This window comes from Heliangelus exortis, chromosome Z (assembly GCF_036169615.1).
Source record: "Heliangelus exortis chromosome Z, bHelExo1.hap1, whole genome shotgun sequence".
In the NCBI taxonomy this organism is placed as follows: domain Eukaryota; kingdom Metazoa; phylum Chordata; class Aves; order Apodiformes; family Trochilidae; genus Heliangelus; species Heliangelus exortis.
The window spans coordinates 59712546-59731920 of record NC_092454.1 but is presented as its reverse complement, the minus strand read 5'-3'; the positions used below and the strand labels follow the sequence as shown (position 1 = coordinate 59731920).

At 46.5% G+C, this 19375-nt stretch overlaps 2 protein-coding genes across 4 annotated transcripts in view; one reads left to right on the top strand and one right to left on the bottom strand.

Annotated features, from left to right (window-relative positions):
• Positions 1 to 1902, bottom strand: part of NCBP1 (nuclear cap binding protein subunit 1) — a 34376-nt gene extending 32474 nt beyond the window's left edge. Inside the window, exons 1-3 of one of the 2 annotated variants that reach the window (XM_071730504.1) lie at positions 1656 to 1902; positions 1343 to 1428; positions 816 to 916 (exon numbers count right to left, since the gene is read on the bottom strand). In XM_071730504.1, the coding sequence (XP_071586605.1) occupies positions 816 to 916; positions 1343 to 1428; positions 1656 to 1689 (221 nt within the window). In that variant the 5' untranslated portion in view covers positions 1690 to 1902. The remainder of the gene's footprint in view (positions 1 to 815; positions 917 to 1342; positions 1429 to 1655) is intronic. The other variant, XM_071730503.1, reaches the window with a different exon arrangement.
• Positions 1903 to 1998: 96 nt separating this feature from the next.
• Positions 1999 to 14705, top strand: TSTD2 (thiosulfate sulfurtransferase like domain containing 2). Of its 2 annotated transcripts, XM_071730505.1 has the most exons (9): positions 1999 to 2152; positions 2352 to 2695; positions 3700 to 3808; positions 5455 to 5580; positions 7464 to 7569; positions 9078 to 9196; positions 9831 to 9989; positions 10931 to 11069; positions 12386 to 14705. In XM_071730505.1, exons 1-9 carry the CDS (start codon positions 2048 to 2050, stop codon positions 12643 to 12645), a joined length of 1467 nt encoding a protein of 488 aa, XP_071586606.1. In that variant the 5' UTR covers positions 1999 to 2047; the 3' UTR covers positions 12646 to 14705. The 2 variants fall into 2 exon arrangements, with proteins under 2 accessions (XP_071586606.1, XP_071586607.1); XM_071730506.1 differs by lacking the exon at positions 9831 to 9989.
• The last annotated feature ends 4670 nt before the right edge of the window (positions 14706 to 19375 follow it).

The window sequence follows — 19375 nt, the reverse complement described above, 5'->3', positions numbered from 1 at the left end:
TTCTATCATACAGCTAATATTTGACAATCCTTTTTATTAAACAACAGTCATTTAGAAGGGCAGACACCACTTTCAAGTATGTTTGCTTTTTATTTGTATCTAACTGTTGAATATTCCATATGGACAGACATACTGGCAGATTTTACACCAGGATATAAGAAATTGTTTAAAGTCTGTAATTTAGAAGTAATTTTTATTATATAGCATCAGCAAGATCACACAAGAAGGGTACCCATTTTATGCTACTAATTTTGATGCAAATTTTCTCAAGTCAAAATACTGATTTCAAGTACAGCACAAGGAAGGTCAGGCCCTGCTGTAAGGAATTAATTTTCCTCAGTCATTTTGGTATGCATGTAAGCTAACCCTCTACTTTCAGAAGCCTCTTACTGATATAGGGAATATATACTCCTTGCCTTAAATTAGCGATATTGCTACAAAACAGAGACAAAGTGTCTAAAAAACCACAGCATGACACAGGGCTGGAACACTCTTCATCCTCACCTTCTCCCACCTACCCCTGCACCCCCTACCCAACCTCCCCCTCCCAGACATAGCCCCGTGACCAGGTCAAGAGGCAAACTCTGTTTTGAGCCTTTATATACATTTCAAGTCAAAGTAATAAAGGGGTATTTTCCTTGAATTATACCTAGTACACAATAAGCTTATTCCTGATTCTTTAGTGTGTAACACTTTGTTTGCAAAACAAAGCCTACGCTGTATCAATGCTCTCTCTTTTGGGCATTTAAACAACCTTAAACCCCTTAACTCATGCACAGAGAAGAAAGCAGCTCCCAGGCTTCCCGCATACGTACACAGTACAGAGTATTCTTAGTATCTTGCTTTTGTAGTTTGGCAGATCAGCTTCCAAAACACCAGCTAGTCCCTCCAAGTTGCTCTCCAGAGATGAATTACTCTAAAATAAAGAACATTTATTTGAAAAATAATTCCATCACCAAGCAGGCAACACGAGCCAGCCCCTGATCCTCATGGGGAAGACAGGGAAGTTGGGAGAGAGAATCCTTCTTTGTTACCGCCTTTTTCCGAGCCAGGACTCAGTTCCGTTAGCAGCACGGCACGGGGCTGCGGGAGCGGGCACCCCTCGGAACTGCTGCAGCTGATCGACCACCCGCCCCCCGCACAGAGACCCCGCGCTGCCCCGGGACCTCCGGCCTCACGCCTCCCCGGGGACAGCTCGGTGAGGCCACTCGGTCGTCATTAACGACAGAGCGTGAAGCGAAAACGCCTTCACCGCTCCTTCTGCAGCGCACCCGCGTTTTTTCCCCTCATCTCTTTACCCCGCTTCCACCTCGCTTCAGGTCCCGCAGCCGCCCCCGCCTACCTTCTCTCCCACCCTGCAGATCAGCGACTCCAGCCTCTCCTCGATCTCCGACGGCTCGGACGTTCTCCGCCTCTTGTGGGGCTGCCCTGTTCCAACACACCGAGCACACACACACACCGTCACCGATGGAGAACCCCGCCATCCCGCCCCAACCCTCCTCCCGCGGCGCCCACAGCGCCCACCCCGCACCGCACCGCGACACCTCCGGGGCGCGGAGTGTGGGGGGTGCGGGGGTGGCTGCGTGAACGGGGGGGGTGGGTGCGTGAGCGGGGGGGCTGGGTACGTGGGTCAGGAGGGCCGCCGGGGCGCTCACCATCGCTGTCGTCGCTGTGCCGCCGCCGCGACATGGCGGAGGGCGAGAGGCGGGGAGCGACGGTGCGGGACGCCTCACGCGGGCCTGAGACGAGCGCGCGCCTGCCCCCCCCGCTTCCGGGCCGACACGCCTCTGCTTCCGGCAGGCAGGGAGGGAGGGAGAGAGGGAGGGAGGGAGGGAACGGGGGGCTGAGCCGCTCTTAGAAGCGCCCCGACCCCCAGAACTTCCGGGCGGGATGAGACGGGCGCGAACGGGTAGGGGGCGTGTCCGCTGAAACGAGACCCCGCCCCCTCACCGAGCCCCTCCTCCTCTCCGGGGCCCGCCCCTCCCCCACGACGGGGCCCGCCCCTCCCCCGCCGGGCCCCGCCCCCTCCCCGCCGCCTCGGGCGGAGATGGCGCCGGGTGAGGTCTCCCCGACCGCCCCGGGGTCGCCGCAGGGCAGTGCCGCGGCCGAGACGGTGTCCGTCAGGAAGCGGCGCGTTTCGGCCCAGAGGAAGGTGGGTGGTGGGAGGGAGCAGCCTCCGTCCTCCGGTGGCGGTGAAAGATGCGGCCTTTCCCCGGGCCGGGCTCTCCGCGAAGCCGCGGCGGCCCTCGGGTCGGGTCCGGTCCGGCAGCCTGTGAGGGTTGCGGGGTGGGGGGTGCGGGGATCCCGGACGGCAGTGCTGGTAACGGGCGGCGGATTGCGGTGCCTTTCAGGCCTTTTCCCTCTTCGTCAAAGCCAAGGAGGTTCCGGCCGCAGCCCCCGGCCCCGGCGGCGCGGGGTGCGTGCGGTGGCGGTGCTGCCGGCAATCCTTCCAGGAGCTGGCCGGTATCCACAGGCATGTGGCCCTGCAGCACGGCGGGGACATCTGGCGGCAGCTCGGGACGACCGACACCGGGCTCCAGGAAGAGCAGCTTGCGAAGCAGGCAGCGGATGAAGAGAGCCCCGCGGCTCCGGGGAGCAAAGGCGGTGAGCCCCACGATGGGCAGGCTGGCGGTACTCCCGAGATCTCCGGTACCCTCCCAGACACGAGCCAGCTCAGCTATGAGGACCTGACAAGGTAAGGAAATCCTTCGGTGCACCGGGCTGGCCAGGAGTAGGATGCCGTTTATGCTTTATGTTCTTTTTACCAAATTCAATCAGGTGACACTTCCATACGTAGAAAGAGGTGTGTGTGATGTCCCTTTAGATCTCCAGATGCTTTGGAGATCTTCCTGAGATACCACTTTAGATCCACAGGTTTAGGAACCCTCCAGGAGTCAATTTATTTGAATGCCTTTCACTTATACAAAACATGCAGGCTACTGCTGTGCTGACAAAGAAGTTGGTTTTTTTCGTTGGGTTTTTTTTTTTTTTTCTATGTTAAAGGTAGGAATTTGTGAGGATTGAATGTCCAATGTGTCATCCCATATTTCTAAGCAGGCCTGTACAGGATGGTACTCAACAGCTTAGGTCTGTAAGTGAGAAAGGACCATAACAGAGAGGTGAACAGTAGGATGTGCACTGCTTGGGTCCCCTTACTCTGCTCGTTTGAGTATCTTAAGGGCTTGTTATTAAAAAGTGGATTTATGAATATGTTTCTAAATGTGAGAGCTTGGCTTGTGCTGTTCAGAATGCGAGCACCCACAAACTCATTGAAAAATCTGGCTTGTTAAATTTAGATAGCTCAAGTAGTTGAATTTTCAGTGTGCAAGTCTGTCAAACTAAGCATTTAATGGGACACTTGTGTGCACATAAAACAGCAGTGCTTTTGTCCTGTGTGTTGAGAGAAACTTGAGCAGAGCACACTAAGCCACTGGCAGAGATATCACAGCAGCACTAATGAGTTCATTTTGTAAACAGTCTCAATAACAAACAATGTGGGAGCTTTCTTCAGCTGACATTTTTCTAAAACAAATAAAACCTATCAGTGCTAATGGTGCCAAAGTTTGTTGCTCTTTCATTCCATATCTGCCAGAAGAAAATTGTCTGCTTTTTCAGTGGTTACTGCTGATAGTATATCTTTGTTCTTTTAACCCTACTATTAAATCTACTATTCGTTCATCTTTTCCATGCTGCGAACAGCAAAAAGGGAGAAGTACTTTTGTATTACTGTTACTGTGAAGTGAAGGATCCAGTGAAACTCTGTGATTGGCAAAAGGCTCTGTGCCAGCATCTGCATCTCACTGGCAAGGTACGGTGTTAAGCAATGGTTGTATTCTTAACAAAAAATACCATCTTTAGTTAGTGCAGAAAGCACTGTGGAGAACAAAATTGTACCACAAGGTGCTAATTTGTTATGATCGCCTTCAGGCAGGCACTCAGACTGCTATAAAGTAGTGCTCAGACTCTGCTATAAAGTATCATTTTAAAAGCAAATAACGGGCTAATGCTACAAAGAAAATAATACAGATAATCCCTTTGGATTCTGGGAGGTTGGAGCTGTGCAGCATTGATGGAGCCTTTGATCTACGAGGCAGTCTGTGCAGCCCCTGTGCTTGCAAGGGCTGTCCCAGTTCCATCATTTGAACTGGTACAGATTGTTTTTTTACTGGAAAACAAGTCCTCTCATTGCTCCTACTGTCAAACAGAAAGGATATTCAAATGAGACCTTCTTGGTACACTTCTAGATGCAAGGGCATGCTGGTGGCACAGTCACTGGTATTTACAGGGAGCTGCATGCAGGCATCTCTGTTAGAATTACCAGGCTAGTTTGTCCTGCAGCTGCAGAATACCTGCAGCATAATACAGCTTGAAGGCCAAGCTGGAGGTGCAGTCCATCCAGCATGGGTCTGGGCTTTCTCCAGTTAACTGTAAAGTGTGAATAAGTCCTTGGTGTGCAATGGTCTCCAGTCAGAATGATTGCACCCAGCTGTGTATGATCCATTCTAGTGTAAGAAAAAGGTGAGAGCATCTGAAACCTTACCCCATAGGATAGCAGAGCTCATTCTGCACAGAGCTGTTCTTTTGGTTCCTGGCAGATTATACCAAGCAGGCTCATTCAGCTGTCTTCTTGGGCTGTAGGCAAAGGTGAATTTCATCTTCATAAATCTGAGGTTCCCAGGCTGTCTGTGGAGAGAAGGATTTTTCAAGAGGGCATCTCAGAGCAGAAGAGTGTCTTTATCTTTGACTTGTCTTCCTAAGTAGCTTTTTCTTTGCCAGTGATAGGCACTTTTCCTGTTTTACACAGAGAAGCATAGGTCTGGAGTGAAATGTCCTGGAATGTTCACGTCTTTTGTTGTTCAGCTATCATGTCTGGTGGTTGGTATTTTTCTCAGGTTTTTTTTTTTCATCTCCAAACTGGGTGCAGCATTTACCTTCTCACCCAGTTGTTTTTTTCCTTGCCTCCTATTTCCCTCCCCTCCACTCCCCCTACTTCAGAGTTTTTATTCATCTGTCAGTGCTGGAGATAAAATGACTCACTGAGATTGGATATTACTTGCAATATTATGCATATTCATGTCTTTCTTCTATCTGTGTGAGTTTTTGGGCACAATCTCATTCTTCTTCCTGAGACAGACTTCTGGTGGGAATTTTAGTGGTCACTGCAGGATTCCTCTGTTAACCTGAGAGCATTTCTGTTTATTGCACAAATTTTTCCATCTGTCTTGGTGTAATTCTTTTGAAATAGCTTGAAAATTATTATTGGGGTTTTGTTACTGTTTTATTTAACATCTTCTTTATGTTCATCTTCAGTATAACTGGTTTTTAATTCCTTCCCCCATTATCTCATTTCTGAATGTACTTCTGTGTCTGCCCTTTGTTACCCAGTTGTATTTTGCTGATTTCATGATGTACTGTTACTAAGCCTTAGCCCCAGCTTCTCCTCTTGCCTTTTAGGTACGAGTTGCTTCAGAAGGGATTAATGGGACAGTTGGTGGAAGCAAAATAGCTACCAATCTCTACATTGAAACTATGCTTTCACAGCCTCTCTTCAAAGATATCTTGTGTCGAGAGGATTTCAAGGTAAGAAAAAAATTCTGCATAGATGCGGGACATTTAATTTTTGAGAAATGAGCATATGGCTTCTTGCTAGTTAATATTTCTGCTGTAGCACTTCTGCTCTCATAGCACGCATCTAAGCCCAGGGTTCCTAGCCTGACTTTGTTTAGATATCTCTGCCAGTTTTCACCAGCAATAGCAGTTGTTATGAGCAGTGATAGCAGCTCCCATGACCTTTGGCTGCTATGGGTACAGTCAGAAAGCACCCCCCCATGTGAGAAATGAGGGGTGGGGTCTTCAGTACATATTTACTCCAACTTGACTGCCAAATCCAAGGCATCAGAATGTACACTTGCCCAAGCAAAGTATTCCCACACTCCCCTCTACACCTTGCTTTGAGATCTTCAGCTAGAAGCCTACTGGTACATGCAGGCTTTGGTGTCCAAATGGGTGCACTGCCAGTTCCATGAATTGTATGCCTTTTAGATAAAACACAGATTCAAGGGGTTTCTCCCTATTCCAGTTAGTACCTGACTGGAGGGAGAGTGAGGTGCTATCTTCTGCTTGAGCATATGTGCAGACAGCTCTCTTCAGATGGTCAGGGCAGCAGTGGCTGCCATCATGTGGCATTCTGGTAGGCTTTTGCTGCTCCAGCACTGTAGGTACTGGTTTCTCTGTGAGGAAGGAAAGCTGCTGCTTTGATAGCATTTTTCTTTTCCATACCATTTTATTTGCAGGATGTACTGTTTTTTTCCCCATAAGTAACTAGGTCAAAGGAGTCAGTGAAAATTCTGAAACTCAAGTCCCACAGAGAGCCGTGGCGCTGATTCATTCTTAGCTTTTTAACTGACTGTCATGCTTGGCTGAAGAGTAAATGTGACCTGTTAGCTATAGGCATGTGTAGATGCAAAAGCAGAACAGGGGGAAATTTTTCCTTTGACCTTGGCAAAACTTCCAGCCCTGCATGATCTCTCTGAGCATGAGGATTCATGTCCATGAGGGTAATTTCTGTGTCATGTCCCTTCACACGCTGTATACCCACTTAAGTGGGGGTTTCATGTCACCATGCCAAGACATGGGCATAGAGGAGTGAAAATAGAACTTGGAGCTATGTAAATATTCACTGGTCACTTAGTCTCTGCAGACTGATTTCTGTGATATCTGAGACAGTGTTGCACAGCACTGCACTTCTGGTTGAGAGTTTATCTGCTTGATTGTACCCAAGTCATGCTTGTGGCTCAGCCCTGCAGAAATTCTCTCCCTGTTGCCTGCAGTGGGGGTGCCCACCAAAAGGTGCTTGCCGAGGCTTCCAGAGAGGAAATCCTGCACTTGAGTTTGAGGGAGAAGGGGTATCAGACTCCACTGCTAACAAATCTTCATCTGGCTGCCCTGCCCTATGTCTCTTTCATGCCTGTGTTCCATGGTAGTTCCCATGGCATGTGCCTGGCTGTGCTTTGTCAGCTGTTAGGAGCACTGAAGAGAACAGCAGGGCCCAGGTGTGTCAACCTGATCCATTACTGTGGGAGGTTATTTACTTTTCCTGTCAGGATCAGCATCCTCAGCCAGTAAGAGACTTGACTTTCTCATGAGAGGTGCTGGTGACATTGTTTCTGATCAAGATCTGTTCTTCCTACTCCTGTATGACTCCATCTCTCATGCCAGATGGTTCCTGTCTCACCTGTAGATTGGTCACTGGGCCTTAGAGCCCTGCATGCCACGTGGTGGGAGGGCTCTGCTAGCTAAACCTCAGGATTTAGAGTGTGGATCTCAGGCAGGGGAGGCATTTCTTTCCTTCAGCCACTGAGACGCTTTCATATTCTAGTGAGTGGTAGAAATGAAATAGTGGGTCATTTTAATATTGACACCTGGCAAATTTTGGTGGATTGTTTTTGTGTTTAATTTCTTAGAGCAGTGCAGGAGGAGCTCACTGTTTCCCAGACCTTCGAGTTGGAGTATTCAAAGAAATTGTACCTATGGGCATTGATCCAAAGATAGTGTCATATAAAGAAACTGGTAAGTTGATTTGAGGAAAAGTAAAACTTCTCACCCAGGTGAGAAGTAAGTGAAGAATGAAGTACCTTTATCAAAAGCATTTCATCAACATAGTGGTCAGGACACAGAAGTAGATACCGAAACGTATTTCTTGCTGGAAGTCAAAAGTTACTGGTGCAGGGAATTTTCTGGTTCAGGGATTTTTTTTTTTCTTCTTCTTCAGTCAGGGAGTAAGTCATTGGACACCTGCTTAGGGCAGATGTAAGGTGAATGTATGACGAGTAGGAAAGACATAATCATATTTGTCTGAAATGTTCTGTACACACTTCAGACTGCTCTGAAATTATAACATATAAAGAGCTCTAGTGTTCTCCTGTTGTGATTTGCTTGCAGTGAGAAATAAGCTGTATAGAAAGGCCTTCCCATGGAGTCCTCTTGCGGATCCAGTGTATTCTGGTGCTGTGGATGTTGGGAGGTTTTATTTTTTCCCAAGAAAGTGTTGGAATCCTGCTGAAGCTTGCAGTCAAGTATATACATGTTCCTATGCTAAATGCTGCTGACATGGCTTTATTTGTGTTGAAGTTAAGCCACACTCCTGCCTTTTATACTAAAGCAGAGCCAAGGTCTGCATCAGATCCATGCCACTCCCCTAACCCAGGCTCTCTTTTCTGCTGCCCATAGGTCCATTAAAGATGCTATGACTGAAAAAATGCTACTGACTGTGCATCTACTATGAGGATACTTACGTAGGTGGTAGGCAGGAGCACTGCAATTGCAATTAACAGCAGCTTTGGTCTTGTATTTCCACCAAGAGGTTTTGCTGGTGATAAACTTATACAGCATCTTTTCACCATTTTGGTTTGGGGTTTTTTTCCCTATTTTTAGGCACTTTGTGGGATGAATGTCTGAATATTTCCTTCCTGTTTCCTCCTCTTTTACAGCATTTTCTGGAGATGGTTCCCATTATCCTGGCAGATTGCTTGTAGGGTTATTATTGAAAAAACTGGGGGGAGGGGCTGGACTTTTGTTTTTCAGTTGGTTGGGAGTCACAAGTCTTGAGCAACCTGAAAGCTGAGAAACTTTATGCAAATTGAAATTGTAGTGAGAGTAATACAGGTGTATAGAAATTTTCCATTTTCATCAACAGAGTTTCATTAAAAAAAAAAAAAAAAGCATTTCTGTATGCTTCTGCACCTCCTAATGTACTGAAAGATGAGTGAAGGGAAGGGAAATATTTTTCACTCTCTTTCACAAATGCAAGAGTTACCAGGAGGACATAACAGAGATCATAGAGACAGTCGCCTGTTCAGTCATGTCAAACAATGCTCTGTTTTGCCAATAAGAAGCCAAACATGGATTAACTCCTCTGCTTGAGTTGGGATGAAAAGTCTGAACCATCACAGAAAATTTTTGTTTGGAAATCTGAGGATAATCTGGATCAGTGAGATCATACCTTACATTGTTTTGTAATTCTGTTTCTCACTTCTTTATCTTAAACTTTCTCTTTTGTTTTGCTTTGTTTTTTAAAGGAATCCATTTATCCCCTCAGGAGTTTCATAGAGAAGTAGAACAGTATTTGTCTCAGGCCAGTCAAGGACAAGGTGACACCATCTTGCTGGACTGTAGGAACTTCTATGAAAGTAAAATAGTAAGTGTTGTTTGCCTGCTTTTTGCAATGTGCTTCAGGTACTGTGGGGAAGCATTTCACATTGTGAGGGTGTAACTTTACTGGAAGAAGATATTCCATATTCCAGATTGACTGTAATACATACAGAGTTCAGTTTAGTAATGAATATTAGCCAGAAGCAGCAGAGGACCAGCTTAGCTACTCAGCATGGAGCCTTCCCTGCTAAATGTATATACAACTTGGGGCATGAAGAAGACAAAGTTGTCCATACAACATTAGCAGTAAATACCATATAGTTTGAAGTAAAAGGAGCATAACTAGTAAGGCTGTTTTCCAGCATTTTTGCACTGTCCTGTGTGTCAAAAGAATGGGGCATCCTGCTGTGATACCCACTAGCCTTCCTGCACTCTTGGGGCTTGTCCTTTCTCTTGACAGTTCTGTTCTCCTTAGCCCCCTCTATTTGGATGAGGAGATATGCTGTGTCCAGAATCCTCTTATTGATTTTTAACAGGTATTTTGATGCATAAACGCAGCTGAGGCTGCAGTGAGCTGAGTGTTGTGGCCCAAAGGTTTGTTACTTCCTCTAGTTTTAGGCACAGAGCTTACCATGTATGACTGCTTGTAACCAGTCGCTTGTAACCTGTGGTTATTTCAGGGACATTTCCAAGGCTGTCTAGCGCCAGATATCAGGAAGTTCAGCTATTTTCCCAGCTATGTAGATGAAAACCTGGAGCTTTTTAAAGATAAGCGTGTCCTGATGTACTGCACAGGAGGGATTCGTTGCGAAAGAGGCTCCGCTTACCTTCGTAGCAAGGTGAGATGTCTGAGGGCAGAAGTGTTGGGGTTTTGGGACTGCTTTCAGAGCAGCTGTTTTTTCGTATGCTGGTAAACTCTTACTGAGCACAAACTGCTCAGTGAGGAGGTGGGGACGTAAAGTGTCTGACACACATTTGCCTCGTGCTGTCTCAACAACGTGGAAAGTTTAATGCAGCTCAGGAAGATCTGCATGGACCAGTGCCACAGTAGTGATTACTCTGTGAAAATAATAATTCGTTTGCTGAGAAGAGGTATTTGTAAATCTCCCCTGCCCATTGTAGCAGTGTTTCATGAGGGCTTGAGAGCATTCTGCAGTGCTTGCACAAGCTCTGTCTAGGTTGTGCATCTGCATAGCTTGAGCATCTCAGAGCAGTGGAAATCAGACAGTCAGTGCTTTCCCAGTGTTGTGGAATTCAGGCACACTGCACTGTTTTTATTGTGCTTTCCATCCCACTGCTCTCCTGGATCCTTCCCTCAGGCTGCAAGGGAACAGCACAAATGTATGTTCTCCAGAAATTTAAGCCTCAATTTTTTTTTTTTCCCGCTGCACCAGTGTGAACCCTGAGAAATTCTACTCTTGCCAGCACCTCACTACATAAAAACAGAACAGCAGTGGCTAACAGAGGTTCAGAAGCATTTGATCTGTGATGCTGCGAATCTATCTCAGCTGAGGAGGTGACCAGCCTTTTTTTTTTTTTTTTAACTACAACTTTGAATGCAGACTTCAGTTCAGGTCAACAAAGGCAGCATCGTGGAGCCGCTCACGAACCCTTCGCGGTGGCACTGCCTCGAGTTGTGAGTGCAGGCGGTGCCATCTAGTGGTCACTGAGAACTTTCTGCTTGTCACCGGCCCGTGGCATTTACATTTGCTTTAGGAACTCCGGTATACCAGCGCTGCCGCTGTCTCCTTCAGCTTTTCTGCTAACCTCCTTTCAACAGGCAGTGTGCAGAGAGGTTTACCAGCTAAAAGGTGGAATTCACAAGTACCTGGAAGATTTTCCAGATGGATTCTACAGGGGGAAGCTGTTTGTATTTGATGATCGTTACGCCATTTGTTCCAATGAAGATGTCATCTCAGGTAGGACCAGATAATGTAAGTGCAGAAAGATGGGAAGCTATTGCAATCATTTCCATGCAGTTGTGCAGGTCAGGGGCAGCCAAACTGGTCTGTGCAGTTCTTCCTCATACTGGCTTTGATCTTTTAGTGGCCTCATTTTTCATGACGATTATCAACTCTATGGCTTTAACAGATAAAACACATAAAAGAGAACTGAGAGAAAAGGAGGTCACTAAACAGAGTTCCCTAAACTGGAGCAGTAAAAGGAAGCATCCCCTGCATAGCTGCTGTTATGAGCCATCTGCAGCTGTGGAGGTGTATGTCAAGCACTACTGTTGTTACCTACTTGTTGCCCACAGTGCTGATCAGACTATGGTAGGACAAGTGACCAAAGTTTAAACAAGTTCTCCTGTTGTCCAGCTGTTCTCTGCTCCAGTAATCTCAGAGTACATCAGCACAAACTGCCAGGCACTAGGAGAGTAGTAGCACAAAGCTCTACAGCACTGTGTTATTTTCATGCTTAAGAAGTTTCTGTAGTCTGTACAATTTCAGTGACCTCCAGCTGAAGTTAAGAATGTTGTCTGAGGTCAGACTTGAGATACTGCAAATGAAATACCATTTTTCTTTTTAGTTGCAAGGTATGAAGAGATAGAATTTGGCTATAGCCTTTTTTAGGAAGCAGCGTTGGTTTTCCTCTGAGTGGGTAACTTTTTGAGTGTAACCTCCCATTCCTCCTCTGCAGTTGTCATTTATATCTTGAAGGCTTGGTGTAGAAACAGAATACACTCTGGGTGCATCACAGCCATCTGTACTGAGGTTCCTAGGGGAGGTGTTGGGGTAGGCACCTTCTTGATGGAACAGCTAAACTGAGCTTTAGCTTTTAGTTTAAGGGTTAAAACCTGCCTGAGGTTGTGAGAGGACTCTACCAGGACTGCAAATGACACCCTCTCTGCACAAACCATTGCCTTTAGGTTGAAGGAAGTCCCATGGCACCCTATTTCCCAGCAGGCAATATTCCTGCATACTGGTTTAATTGCCACCTGCATATCTTCTTCTCTTGGTAGCAAGAATCTTTAAATCTGTCTAGTTGGAACTAGAGGAAGCACTGGTGAGCATGTTTTCCTCAGACACAGCTCTCCTAAGTTTTTTAACATCAAAATTAGAAGTTTAAAAATCTGCTAGGTTCTAGAAGATCAAGCTAAAGCAAGAATTAAAAACCTGGAAGACAATAGATAGCCATGAGAGATTGCAGCCCCCTGATGCCACAGAGACCCCTCTGCAATGGGGACAGATGGGGCTGTGTGGTTGTTAACTTCTTCTTTTCCTCCACCCTCCAGCATGCAGATACTGTGGGACACTGTGGGACCAGTATAAACTTTGTTCCAGCCAGCACTGCCGGCAGCTTGTCCTGACATGTCCAAATTGTTGCAACAAAGGTCTTACAGCTTGCTGTCCTGTTTGCCAAGAGAAAGAGCTCCAAGTGACTTCAGGGGCTTCAGGAGAGTCAGTGAAGGAGGAATGTGAATGTACAAGGCAACGGCAAAGGGTACCCATTGAGCATGTCTCACAAAGGACACTGAACACAGGAAAAGATTAAACTGTTTCAGTAGTTAGTCTGACACATGCTAATGAGAAGGGCTTCTATAACCAGATCACTGTCTGTTACTCAGTTAGGTTTGGAAATAATGAAAATGAGTTGGCTTTGAGTGTCTTGTTCATATGCTGCCTTTAAGCCTAGAATATGTCCTGAAAACTATCCATTACTTGATTGCAAATTGCCAGAGTGCCCAACCCACCACCAGCACTACAGGATTCCTCTCCTTGGGTACAGTCTTGTAGCGTGGCCTCAACCATGGGGATTTTGGTGCATAGTATATGCAAAGGGACACAGCTGCTCACATTTCAAAATACATTGAAAGAACATAATATCAATTCCGTTATTTTACTCCTGCATGGAGATGGATCTGTCTGACCTTGCTACTGGTCATGCATTTGCTTTAATATTTAGTGCTAGTGTGTGAAAACAGCAGATCTATCAATTGGTGTGGGTACATGACCTGATTATAGTGGGGAGTATTTTCAAAGTAAATGCCATCTGCCTGCACCTCTTGCTTTATACCAGTGAGAAGCAAGGGGCAGTAGCCTAAGTCACTGACATGACTCCTGTGCAAAACTGCCTGTAAAACAGCATCAGGACCCTGGAGCAGAGGTCCACAGGTAGACACTGTCTGCCCACACTGTTGTGTGTGGTGTATTGGATGAACAGCAAAAGTCATTCTCATTCCAGTGCACTGTCTCCTCAGGAGCTGCTGTTTCCCTCAACTTGTCAGCACATGAAATATCCAATGCTCAGCTCTGCTTGCACTGGCAAAATCAACAGCTTGAAACATGTTGAAACTGAGACACCCAGAGAGGGGAGCACAGAGACTGTAAAAAACCACAGCATTATGGCACTGGAAGTGATGCTCACGTGTGCTTAACTGTCATGTCAGCAGCAGCTATAATGACATTGCAATATCCAAGTTAAATAACTCAAGATTTGGGGAATATTTGCAACTTGTAAACATGGGCTGATTTTCTCAAAAGTTGAAATATTTATAGAGTTTCCAGCTTCTATTAGCAGGGAAATTTATTTGAATTTGGAGGGATTCATAGCCCATGAACTCAAAATACTCCTCAGTGTGCTGCTTTGTGTGCTTGATGCTGTAGAATGTACAGAAGGGTTTTATTAATAGTGTAGAAGATGTGTCTTTACTTGAGAATGTCTTTGAAACTTACTGTCATTCTTGGTACTAAATAGTAATTAGTCACTAGGAAATCAATAACACTGGCTTGTTGGCATTTTTTGCTGACAGCTGCTTTTAAAAGCAAGATAACAGTTCACTCAGGATTCTGCAATTGCATTGCAGTTAAGGCCATGTTATTTTCATATAGATTGAAGCTTTCTTCCTCAATGCTATGAGATCAGCAGAGCCTCATTGTTGGCTTTACTAGCAACATGGGCATTGGTTCCATTAAAGCCATGGCAAGCATTTCTTCTTGCAGTAATTCTGCCCTGAAATGAGCAGTTCAGAAACTGTCTTTACGAATGTTCCTTTCGTGAAGCAAAACTTTGAACCTTATTACTGTCTCCTTTGGGGATCTTTCTGGGATGGTATTTAACAGTGCATCTGTGTAAATGGATTGGAGTGAAACTGAAGAATTCCCAGGGTTAGAATGCTTCAGTCTGAGTAGTACCAATGGTCCCCTGGCATCTTGCTTCCCAAGCTTTGCTGGCCAGTTAACCTCTGTGCTTTTGAGGTCTGGAATATTTTTTAAAAAAACCTACAAGCTCTATGTTCAGTCCTGGTCTGAAGCACTGATGGGAGTGTCCCAGCTTGCATGTTACTTGCATATTACTGCATATTACTGTCTTTTCTCGATCTGTTGGTCTAAAAAGAATGTAATTTTATAATTCAGCCTAGCAGCATGTCTGGAACGTGCTAATGTATTTGGAAGGCTGTTTCTTTATCACTGATCAGTACAGAATGGCAACAACTATATTTTACATTGTAAACTTCTGGAACTCCTGCGTTGATAAATAACCTCTTGTGCTTCCATTGTAATTTTTAAAGTACTGCACAAATATACCTTACCTGTTATGTTGGAGGGGCTTAATGCTGCAGAGGTAAATGATGAAACCTAGCTAGCTGTCTGCAACATAGTAGAGCTGGCTACAAGGTACAATTCTGAGAACTCCTGGCAGCTGGAATTTCTACCTCAAAGGCAGAGGGGAACTATGGAGCCTCTTCTGGTCCTTGCTGCACTAGGGTTAGGGAGGAGAAGTGTCTGAGATGTACACTGTAAAGGAGGCCTGTAAATCATAGAATCATAGAATCATAGAATCATAGAATTGGTTGGGTTGGAAGGGACCTCAGAGATCATCAAGTCCAACCCTTGATCCAGTACCGTTACCAGACCATGGCACTGAGTGCCATATCCAGTTTCTTTTTAAATATCTCCAGGGACGGAGAATCCACCACTTCCCAGAGCAGCCATTCCAATGTCTGATCACCCTCTCAGTAAAGAAATTCTTTCTAATGTCCAACCTAAACCTCCCCCGGCACAACTTGAGACCTCTTGTGCCCTCTTGTCTTGCTGAGGGTTGCCTGGGAAAAGAGACCAACCCCCACCTGGCTCCAACCTCCTTTCAGGGAGTTGTAGAGAGTGATGAGGTCTCCCCTGAGCCTCCTCTTCTCCAGGCTGAACACCCCCAGCTCCCTCAGCCTCTCCTCATAGGATCTGTGCTCGAGTCCCTTCACCAGCCTAGTTGCCCTCCTTTGGACCTGCTCCAGGACCTCGATATCCTTCCTAGAATTGGACACAGGACTTGAGGTGTGGCCTCACCAGTGCTGAGTACAGGGGCAGAATCCCTTCCCTGGACCTGCTGGCCACGCTGTTCCTGATCCAGGCCAGGACGCTATTGGCTTTCTTGGCTACCTGGGCACACTGCTGGCTCATGTTCAGCTTCCTTTCAATCCAGACTCCCAGGTCCCTCTCTGCCTGGCTGCTCTCAGCCACTCTGTGCCCAGCCTGGAGCTCCCCATGGGGTTGTTGTGGCCAAAGTGCAGGACCCGGCACTTGGCCTTGTTGAACCTCATCCCATTGGAATCAGCCCAACTCTCCAGTCTGTCCAGGTCCCTCTGCAGAGCCCTCCTGCCCTCCAGCTGATCCCCCCAGCTTAGTGACATCTGTGAATTTGCTGATGATGGACTCAATCCCCTTATCTAAATCATCAATAAAGATATTAAATAGAACTGGGCCCAACACTGATCCCTGGGGGACACCACTAGTGACCGGCCACCAACTGGATGCAGCCCTGTTCAGCACCACTCTCTGGGCCCGGCCCTCCAGCCAGTTCCTAACCCAGCACAGGGTGCTCCTGTCCAAGCTGCAGGCTGACAGCTTTTTCAGGAGAATGCTGTGGGAGACGGTGTCAAAGGCCTTGCTGAAGTCCAGATAGACCACATCCACAGCCTTCCCCTCATCCACCAGGCGGGTCACCTGATCATAAAAGGAGATCAGGTTGGTCAGACAGGACCTGCCCTTTCTAAACCCGTGCTGGCTGGGTCTGATCCCTTGCCCATCCTGCAGGTGCTGTGTGATTACACTGGGGATGATTTGTTCCATAACCCTGCCAGGCACTGAGGTCAGGCTGACGGGCCTGTAGTTTTCCGGGTTCTCCTTCCAGCCCTTTTTGTGGATTGGTGTGACATTTGCCAACTTCCAGTCATCTGGGATGTCCCCAGTGAGCCAGGACTGTTGGTAGATGATAGAGAGAGGCTTGGAGAGCTCTTCTGCCAGCTCTCTCATCACCCTTGGGTGGATCCCATCTGGTCCCATAGACTTGCGGGGATCCAAGCAGCTCAGTAGGTCACTGAATGTTTCCTTCTGGATTACAGGGGGGCTGTTTAGATTCTTGTCACCTTCTGCAAGCTCCAGAAGCCAGCTGTCCTCAGGATAACCTGTCTTACTGTTGAAAACTGAGGCAAAGAAGGTGTTAAATACCTCAGCCTTTTCTTCATCTTTGACAACTGTACTCCCGCCCATGTCCAGTAAAGAATGGATGTTTTCCTTGCCCCTCCTTTTGCCATTGATGTATCTGTAGAAGGACTTTTTGTTATCCTTCACAGAGGTGGTGAGATTCAGTTCAAGTTGTGCCTTTGTCTCTCTAATTTTCTTTCTACACAACCTAACTATGTTCCTAAATTCCTCCTTAGTAGTTAGCCCTTTTTTCCATAATTGGTAGGCCCTCTTTTTAACCCTAATTTCTTTCAAAGTCTCCCAGTTCAGCCAGACCAGTTGTCTTCCCCGCCAGCTTGCCTTTTGGCGCACTGGGACAGCCTGCTCCTGTGCTTTCAAAACTTGCTCCTTGAAGTACATCCATCCCTCCTGGACCCCTTTGTTTTCAAGGGCTGTTTCCCAGGGTATACTCTGGACTAGTCTTCTGAAAAGGCCAAAATCTGCCCTCTGGAAGTCCAACGTAGAGGTTTTATTGATGACCCTCCTTGTATCCCTGAGTATTAAAAACTCTATTATTTCATGATCGCTGAGTCCCAGACGTCCACCGACCACCCCATCTCCCACCAGCCCCTCTCTGTTTGTGAAAAGAAGGTCAAGCGGGGCTCCATCCCTGATGGGCTCATTTACTAGTTGGAGCAGGAAATTATCTTCTATACACTCTAGGAATCTCCTAGACTGCCTCCTCTCTGCTGTGTGGAGTTCCCAGCAGATGTCCGGCAGGTTAAAGTCACCCACGAGAACAAGGGACGATGATTTTGAAACATCTGCCAAATGCTTGTAGAATAATTCATCCCCCTCATCCTCCTGATTGGGTGGTCTATAACAGACTCCCACCAGGATATCAGCCTTGTTGGCCTTCCCCCTGATTCTGACCCACAGGCACTCCACCTTATTATTACTGACTTCAACTTCTACAGAGTCAAGAGACTCTCTAACATATAGAGCTACCCCTCCACCTCTCCTACCCTTCCTGTCCCTCCTGAAGAGCCTGTAGCCACCCATGGCAGCACTCCAGTCATGGGAGTCATCCCACCACGTTTCCCTGATAGCGACTACATCATAGCTTTCCTGCTGCACAATGGCTTCCAGCTCCTCTTGTTTGTTGCCCATGCTGCGTGCATTGGTGTACATGCACTTCAGCTGGGCTGCTGGTTTGGCTCTTAACTTGGGCTCTCCACCCTTGGGCTCGTTTCTGGAGAGCCCAGTTTCAACCCCTTCCTCCTTCAAACCTAGTTTAAAGCCCTCCTTATCAGCCCCACCAACTTATAGGCTAGAGTCCTTTTTCCCCTGTTAGATAGATGCAGCCCACCTGGTATGCTGAAATTTGGCCCATAGTCAAAAAACCCAAAGTTCCTCCAGTGGCACCAATCCCTTAGCCACCTATTGATGAGATAGCCAGGTTCCCTCTGCTGCAGAGAGGGGAAAAGCAGCTAAGAGACATCCTTAACCTCCCTCTTGCAAGTCAGCTCAATGACAGCTTCTGCATCCACGCTTCTGGGTGAGTTCCATCAGATGAATACAGATAAGGACTTACTTAACATGTGAAATGCTGCATGGTGGGATCCAAGCATCTCTGTGGTAATGCCTGAGAGAAGGCACAGTAGTTCCAGAAGTGGTGAGAGTTAAGCAGGACTGGCGACTGCTGCTGGGACAAGCTGATCTATTTGCTCCTAAATGCCACTATTTTGTAGCTCCCATTGCTGCACAGCTTGATGCTGTTCACCACAAAGCTTGTGGTGAGCTGCCTGCACAACTCTCAGCACCATCTGTCTCTGCTGCACAGCTCTCAGCTCTCTCCAGAATCTTTCAGCAAAGTGGTTCTAGAGGGATCAGCTGAGGGACTTGGAGTGATCCTGCCAGCTTCATACATGCTGAGGCTGCATGGTAAATCTGCATGTTACTACAGTGAAACACAGGACAAGGTTTGTTTTGGGTTGGGTTTTGGTGGTTTGTTTTTTTTTTTTCTTTTTAAGGGGTATTTTATTCCTCCAGGCAAAAATGCTGTTGAAGTATCCATGGTAGTCCTCTGCAGGTGCATCTCTTCGCATGTCTTAAGTTTCTTAGCACTATCTGGATTTCCCAGGATAGGATACATTTGTGTTCCTCTGAAGCCAGTGGAAAATACCCTGCAAATCTAAGTGGATCGCTCAGCTGGAAATGTGTGGCTCTGGTCTGATGATTCCATTGACAGCTTTGAAGTCTTTGCAGAGCATATGGAAGGAAGAGGCTGTCTGCCAGTTTCCTTCTTCTTTTTAAAATACGTTTTCAATAATTTTTTTGTGTATTCATTTTCTAATATGGAACTTGCAGGGTGGAGGGAATAGTTAAGTATTTTATTTGACACCATTGGCATATTTATTAAGATTTGAAGAGCAACAAATATCTCCCACATTGCTGAAAGTATAGTTTCTTGGCTTCATTGGTCAGAGCTTAATTGTGTGGCATTTGCACACAAGCTCTGAAGAAACCTGCTGGGCTTTTGCTGGAATATATGTAAAAGGTTGTAAAACAGATATGTACATATGGATTTCTAGCAAGTGAGTATTTCCTAGGACATGCTGTCTTCAGACCAAGAATAAGGTACAGCAGCTCTTCTGCCAGGAGACTCCTTACCTAGCAGGATCCCACCCATATTAATAGTGTGAGTTTTGGATGGGATAGTGCTGGGTCCAGTCTATTGCACACAGGGCTGTGGGGACTTCCTCCCAGGTTAGAGGTTGGTGGTGGATTGTCTGACAAAAAGCTGTCAGACTGCAGTTTAAGTT

Coding starts and splice junctions, on each gene's coding strand:
- TSTD2 (XM_071730505.1), top strand. CDS start 2,048: ATGGCGCCGGGTGAGGTCTCCCCGACCGCCCCGGGGTCGCCGCAGGGC. Junction 2,153..2,351: donor GCGTTTCGGCCCAGAGGAAG/GTGGGTGGTGGG, acceptor GGTGCCTTTCAG/GCCTTTTCCCTCTTCGTCAA. Junction 5,581..7,463: donor TGTGTCGAGAGGATTTCAAG/GTAAGAAAAAAA, acceptor TTAATTTCTTAG/AGCAGTGCAGGAGGAGCTCA.